Source organism: Cebus imitator, unplaced genomic scaffold, assembly GCF_001604975.1.
Source record: "Cebus imitator isolate Cc_AM_T3 unplaced genomic scaffold, Cebus_imitator-1.0 Scaffold755, whole genome shotgun sequence".
NCBI lineage: Eukaryota > Metazoa > Chordata > Mammalia > Primates > Cebidae > Cebus > Cebus imitator.
In genome coordinates, this window is record NW_016108070.1 from 342,801 (window position 1) to 350,291 (window position 7,491).

General features: G+C 44.9%; 2 protein-coding genes across 5 annotated transcripts in view; one reads left to right on the forward strand and one right to left on the reverse strand.

Annotated features, from left to right (window-relative positions):
* Positions 1-36: 36 nt before the first annotated feature.
* Positions 37-2,770, reverse strand: LOC108296936 (disks large homolog 4-like). The gene is given in 4 exon segments (XM_037735228.1): positions 37-566; positions 568-1,360; positions 1,610-1,674; positions 2,666-2,770. Coding segments are annotated over 4 exon segments (1,026 nt in total). The 3' UTR covers positions 37-503.
* ANXA7 (annexin A7) overlaps positions 1,614-7,491 on the forward strand; it is a 37,356-nt gene continuing 31,478 nt past the window's right edge. Inside the window, exon 1 of one of the 4 annotated variants that reach the window (XM_017519536.2) lies at positions 1,614-2,815. Coding sequence is in view for 2 of the 4 variants with exons in the window: in XM_017519535.2 (XP_017375024.1) it covers positions 3,369-3,424 (56 nt within the window). In the remaining 2 variants the exon portion in view is untranslated. Of the gene's footprint in view, positions 2,816-2,840; positions 2,993-3,053; positions 3,425-7,491 lie in introns of those variants that run through there. The other 3 variants (XM_017519537.2, XM_017519535.2, XM_017519538.2) reach the window with 3 other exon arrangements.

Here is a 7,491-nt window from a genome sequence, read left to right on the forward strand (position 1 = left end):
ATAGTCTTGATCTCCTGACCTCATGATCCACCCCCCTTGGCCTCTCAAAGTGCTGGGATTACAGGCATGAGCCACTCTGCCTGGCCGACTTTTTAATATATGAATCATATTAAGAGATTTCTTAATATTGAGCCATCTTTAGTTTTCTGAAACAAACCCTATGTTATTCCCTTAATATGCTGGCATGTTTGGTTTGCTACTATATTGTAAACTTTTGCATCTCTATTAAGAAGCAAAATGGGTCTATACTCTCCTTACTTTATGTTATCTTTGTGACCATTTGAACTGGACTTATACAGTGAAATGTGAAATCTTGTATCTTTTCCTGTACTCTGGAAGAGCAGAAAAATTATCTATCTTTTGAGAATTTCAGAAAATTAGTCATCAAACCACCTGGGCTTTGTGCCTTCTGGGGGAGAGATCATTGACAATCTTCTCAGTTCCTTTATGGCAACTGATTTTTCCATCTCTTCTCCAGCCACAGCAAGGATCAGCGATTGTGGCTATTTCATGGGGAATATCTGAAGAGGGACAGCTACAGGGATGTCATGGGGCTGCATGTCATGGGGTTAAACAGTATGGGTCATGGGGAGCTTTGGCATTTGAAGGGCTCTCACAGGTTGTGATGTCTGGGGGAGCATAGCTGTCCCTCAGGTAGGCATTGCTGGGCTTGGCCACCTTTAGGTAGACAACACCATACGTGTTCTTCAGGGCTGCCACAGCGCCTTCATGCATGACATCCTCCAACCCCACACTGTTGACCGCCAGGATCTTGTCTCCAATCTGCAACCTCCCATCCTTGTGGGCAGCACCCCCTTTCATGATCTTTGTTACATAGATGCTATTATCTCCTGGGATGTGCTGGTTCCCTACGCCCCCCGCGATGCTGAAGCCAAGACCTTTAGGCTCCTGGATGAGCTTGATCTCCATGACCTTCTCAGCCGGGGGCTTCCGGCGCATGACATAGAGGCGAACAATGGAGCCTGCCTCTTTGAGGGCCTCCACTGCTGCTGGGTGGGTCACCTCACACATGTCCACTTCATTTACAAACAGGATGCTGTCGTTGACCCTGAGGCGGCCATCCTGGGCTGCAGCCCCACCAGGAATGATCTTGGTGATGAAAATGGACAGATTGCCACTGATGTGTGGGTTGTCAGTGCCACCTGCAATGCTGAAGCCCAGAGCTGAGTTACCCCCTTCCAATGTGATCTCCTCATATTCCATCTCCCCCTCGGTCATGTTCACATATCCTGGGGCTTCTACGGTATCTGTGTTGACAATTACAGGGGGAGAATTGGCCTGGCCTATTTCTCCTCTGTGGGACCAAGGTGTTTCCAGCCCCCCAAAGGCCCCCTCCTCCCTAGATGAATAATTGTTAAAAGATGAGCAGTGTTTTCTAGACAGAGGAAGCATGAGGAAAGGGTCTCTGATCCTGGAATGCCTTTTATGCCAGGAAGAAAGCATGACTTGAAAGGATGAAATGGCAAATATCGTGGTAGACTATTGGACTATTCCTGCAGCTCAGAAAAGTGGCCTGGAAATAAGAGGTTTGGCAAATATTCTGTTATGGTGGTAATTAAGGCAGAGGGAGGGTTTGGGGCAAGCTCACCAAGGGAACTCTGTAGAATGAAGAATAGTAAGTCTTCTCAGGGAATGCTTAAATCCTGGAGGTCTCTGGGGTAGGTAGGACAGAAAGTCCTGTTATTTGCCAGGTAGACAGACTGTTGGGTGTCGGGGAATTAATGCTGGTCACCCAAAGAGTTGTGCAGCTTTGTCTACCATTGTTAAATGAGGCAGTGATCTGGCTCAAATACTTTTCTCTCCACACCCCTATTTGGAAGCCATGTATATTTTGCTTGCTCTTCCCATTTAAAATCGTAATCCATTCTATTCCACCCCCATGAGGAAGCTTTTGGGTAGAAAAGTGTGTGGAGGAATAAATAAATTGATGTGTATCAGGTGTGCAAACTTTAGTGTGCATCAGAACCCCCTGGAGGGCTTATTAAAACAGATCGCTGGGCACCACCCCAGGAGTTTGATTCAGTAGGTCTAAGGTGGAGTTCAATAATCTGCATTACTAACACGTTTCCAGGTGATGCTGCTGTTCCGGAGACTACACCCAGAAACTACCTTAATTCACTCTAAAATGTAGCTGATTGGTTTTTGCTCTAGAATAGGAACTCCTTAATGAGTTTAAGATATTCATCTGATCCCTTGTAATTGCCCCAAATACTTAATACTATGTGTGTTTAATGCTCTAGCACACGAGGGGAGCCTAGAATCACCTAACAACTCCCTTCGGGAGTGATTCTGATTAGTGCATCTACAGTTCCGACTAAGATTTCCCACAAATATTAATTATTTTCACAGGAGGCTAATAAAAAATGCCGTCTTTGTTCCCAGAAAATACCTGGAGGACGGTATTTCAGTGGCAAAGAGGCTGTACAGTCTCCCAGTCTCAGCCCTTCTCTGCCGCCCACCACTGAAGGGGCCCCAGCTACCTCCGGGAGTGCTGCAACTTCCTAGGTGACTTGAAGCAGCCTTAAAAGGGATTGGCTCAGGGTCCTTGCGACAGAGAAATGTGATTAAAAATCAGCTGGGCCACCCAAAGGGAGCGTCTTTTCCACCAGGTGGAGCCGAGGGGCGGGGCTCAGGGACAGCCCACTTCCGGCGCCGCCCTCTCCGGCTCCGGGGGCGTTCCCGGCTGCAGCCGCGATCCTAACGGGCTCGCGAGACGCCCCGCCCTCCCTGGGCTCGCCCCCGGCTCCATTTTGCAGACGACCAGGTTTGGCTGTGACGCTGCTGCTGGGGTCAGGTGAGGCGCGGCGCCCCCCTCCCCTTCCCAACTCCTAGTCCGCCTCTGTCGTCTCGCCCCCAACCTGCTTGGCGTGCCGCCGTCCCAGAGCTGGTGGGACGCGGCGGCAGGGCCATGTGGACCTCCCGGATGGCTGCGATTCGGTGTGTGCGTTTCGGAGCCGGGCTGCCTGCCAGGGTGTGTTGGGGTGGCGTGGGTGAGGCGGCCGGCCCGGCTTGCAGGAAGATTGGAAGCCCTTCGGTCCGTACGGAAATCCCAGGGACCAGTGGCGCGCCGCCCTCGAGCAGGTGGAGGGGCTGAGGCCGGAGCGTGGCCCAGCCGCCTCGCGGGAGGCCGAGTAGGGAAACGCACGGGCAGTGCTAAAAGCCGTCTGGCTGGTTGGTGGTGGCTGTACTTTCCGGTGACACAGCAAATTTAGGGAAACTTGGGAAATTTTTACTGTGCTTAGTGAACCAGGCCAAGGTTGTACGCTGACTCTTGTTTACAGTTCTTGGAAACTATTCTAGAATAGCATTCCAGATTTGATTCCTGTTCCCCAACCAGCAGCCAATGTATGTTGAAATTAACTTATCCTGTGCAAACACTGCCCAAGGAAACCAAGATGCAGAGGTAGATGGCTGATGTCCACCTTAAAGTGACAGAAATGAGGCTATCTTCGACTGCCTTAAATGCCCTAATTTTTGCTAGCTGATAGCCAGCTAATCTGCCAAATGTGTCTGAATTAGTTGATGAGTGTAATGAGTTACCTTCCAGGCAAGGAAAAAGTTTCAAGCACTAAATAGGTAGAAGAGATAATTTTGGCCACTGCAAACTTTCAGTCCTTTTCAATGAGGACTGCCTTTCAGTCCTCACTGGTGGGTGGCTACCTACCTGTCCGTGCAGAGGACTAGCCATGCCTCCACTTTCTTTCTCCAAATCTCTGACTGATTTAAATGATCCTACCGGTTTTGCAAAGTTGTATTCTCTGTTGCTTGTCTTCAGTCATCCTTCTTGTTTTGTGTATTTTTTTTCTCCCCATAAATTTGCAACAGCTGCCTCTTAGGTTCCTGGGCTTCATGCCATCTATGAGAAACAGTGAGACCCAGCCCTTTTACTAACTGACTCACTGGGTGGAGATGGTTTGGAGAACCAAGAATGATTTTCTAGTTTTTTGAAAGTGGTTGCTAACAGAAAATGTAAAAAAAAAAAAAAAAAAAAAGAAAAGCAGTTCTGGTTCACCAGTATATATTTATCACTTGGGCAAAGTTAAGAAATTTGTCTGGTTACTCTGGGCGTTACTTAGCTTTTTATAAAAACTTTAAAAATCTGCCTCTTGAATAGATGATATATGCTCATTTCTAAAAGAGCTAAAGGTACATTGAAAAGTAAGTCTCCTCTGTTGTGTCCCAGCTCTTCATCCAGGAAGCAGTCACTGTTTTCTACTTCCTTGAGTGTCCTTTCAGAAATATGCTATAGGTCAGAATCGGTGCATTTTTTACATATATGGCTGCAGATTATGCAGTTTTTCCCTTTGCTTTTTTTTTTTCCACCTAATTTGTGTTAGAGATGGTTTCATATATGGGTAAAGAAAACAAAAATGCTGACTCATTTTTAATAACCCCTTAACACTTTCTTGTATGGCTCTTCATAATCTATTTCACCTGTCCCTCCTTTTTTTAAAAATTTCAGCAGTGGCTGGGCACAGTGGCTCACACCCGTAATCCCAGCACTTTGGGAGGTTGAAGTGGGTGGATCACTTGAGGTCAGGAGTTTGAGACCAGCCTGGCCAACATGGCGATACCCTGTCTCTACTAAAAATACAAAAATTAGCTGGTTGTGGTGGTGCGCTCCTGTAGTCCCAGCTACTTGGGAGGCTGAGGCAGGAGAATTGCTTGAACCTGGGAAGCCGAGGTTGTAGTGAGCCGAGATCATGACACTCCAGACTGAGTGACAGAGCGAGACTCTATCTCCAAAAAATAAAATAAAATTTTGATAGCTTTTGGAGTACAAGTGGTGTTTTGTTACATGAATGAATTTTATGGTGGTAAATTCTGAGATTTTTTTTTTTGTTGTTGTTTTTTTTTTTTTGAGACGGAGTTTCGCTCTTGTTACCCAGGCTGGAGTGCAATGGCGCGATCTCGGCTCACCGCAACCTCCGCCTCCTGGGTTCAGGCAATTCTCCTGCCTCAGCCTCCTCAGTAGCTGGGATTACAGGCACACGCCACCATGCCCAGCTAATTTTTTGTATTTTTAGTAGAGACGGGGTTTCACCATGTTGACCAGGATGGTCTCGATCTCTTGACCTCGTGATCCACCTGCCTCGGCCTCCCAAAGTGCTGGGATTACAGGCTTGAGCCACCGCGCCCGGCTTGCCCACTTTTTAATGTAATTTTTTTTCATTGCAATTTGAGTTCTTGTAGATTCTGGATATTAGTCCTTTGTTGGGTGCATAGTTTGAAGATATTTTCTCCCATTCTGAGGGTTGTTACTCCGTTGATTATTTCTTTTGCTGTGCAGAAGCTTTTTAGTTTAATTAGGTCCCATTTATTTATTTTTAATTTTGTTGCATTTGTTTTTGGAGTCTTAGTAATGAGTTCTTTGCCAAGGCCAATGTCTAGAAGACTTTTTCCAGTGTTGTAGAATTTTTATAGTTTCAGGCGTTATATTTAAGTCTTTGATCAACTTGAGTTGATTTTTGTATAGGGTGACAGATAGGAATCCAGTTTCATTCTTCATGTGGCTAGCCAGTTTTCCTAGCACCATTCATTAAATAGGGTGTCCATTCCCCAATTTTTGTTTTTGTGTGCTTTGTTAAAGAGCAGTTGGCTGTATGTATTTGGCTTTATTTCTGGGTTCTCTATTCTGTTTCATTGGTCTATGTGCCTACTTTTATACCAGTACCATGCTGTTCTGGTAGCTATAGGCTTGCAGTATATTTGAAGTCTGGTAATGTGATGTTTCCAGATTGTCTGGAGGAAAAGGAAGAATTTTAGGATTGTTCTAATTCTGTGAAAAATGATGTTGGTATTTTGATGGGAATTGCATTTAGTCTGTAGATTGCTTTGGGCAGTATGATCATTTGATTCTTCCAATTCATGAGCATGGGATGACTTTCCATTTGTTTGTATCGTCTGTGATTTCTTTTGGCAGTCTTTTGTAGTTCTCCTTGTAGAGATCTGTCATCTCCTTGGTTAAGTATATTTCTGGGTATTCTGGTTTTTTTTTGGTTTTTTTTTTTGTAGCTGTTGTGAAAGGAATTGAGGGCCGGGCGTGGTGGTTCACACCTGTAATCCCAGCACTTTGGGAGGCCAAGGTGGGCAGATCACCTGAGGTTGGGAGTTTGAGACCAGCCTGACCAACATGGAGAAACCCCGTTCTACTAAAAATATAAAAAATGAGCTGGACGTGGTGGCACATGCCTGTAATCCCAGCTAACTCGGGAGGCTGAGGCAGGAAAATCGCTTGAACCAGGGAGGCAGAGGTTGCAGTGAGCCGAGATAACATTGCACTCCAGCCTGGGCAACAAGAGCGAAACTCTGTCTTGGGAAAAAAAAAAAAAAGGAATTGAGTTCTTTATTTGAATCTCAACTTGGACATTGTTGATGTATAGCAGTGCTACGAATTTGTGTACATTGATTTTCTAACCTGAGACTTCACTGAATTCGTTTATCAAGTCTAAAAGTCTGTGGGAGTCTTTAGGATTTCCTTGGTATACAGTCATATCATCTGGAAACAGTCATAGTTTGACTTCCTCTTTTCCAATTTGGATGCCCTTTATTGCTTTCCCTTGACTAATTGCTCTGGCTAGTACTTCTAAAACAGCGTTGAATAGGAGTGGTGAAAGTGGGCATCCTTGTCCTGTTCTTGTTCTCAGGGGGAATGCTTTCAACTTTTCCCCATTCAGTATGATGTTGGCTTTGTTGTATATGGCTTTTATTATTTTGAGTTAGGTCCTTTCTGTGCTTAGTTTGTTGAGAGTTTTTATCGTAAAGGGGTGCTGGATTTTGTTGAATTCATTTTCTGCATCTATTGAGATGATTGTGTGGTTTTTGTCTTTAATTCTTTTTATGTGATGTATCACATTTATTGACTTGGATATGTTAAATCATTCCTGTATCCCTGGGATGACACCTGTCCCTTATTGGTGGACGTTCAGATGGTCTTTAACCTTTTCCTATTACAAAAATACTGTAATGAGTAGCCTTGTACATATATAATTTTGTCCTCTTGGAAGTATTTCTATAATATATATTCCTAGAAATGGAATTGCATTCTAGTCTTTTATATAATTATTCTTCAAAATGTACCAAAATTCACTTTCTTAAAATTGCTTTAGGCCAGGCTCGGTGGCTCACTCTTGTAATCCCAGCACTTTGGAATGCTGAGATGACCAGATCACCTGAGGTCGGGAGTTCGAGACTAGCCTGACCAACATGGTGAAACCCTGTCTCTACTAAAAATACAAAATTAGCTGGCTGTGGTGGTTCATGCCTGTAATCCCAGCTACTCAGGAGGCTGAGCCAGGAGAATCGCTTGAACCTGGGAGGCAGAGGTTGTGGTTAGCTGAGATCCTGCTATTGCACTCAAGCCTGGACAACAAGAGCAAAACTCCGTCTCTAAAAAAAATTGCTTTAATTTTTATTATATGCAGATAGTCTTTGCCTTATTTTCATTCTTGTTGACATAATTCCTCTAGG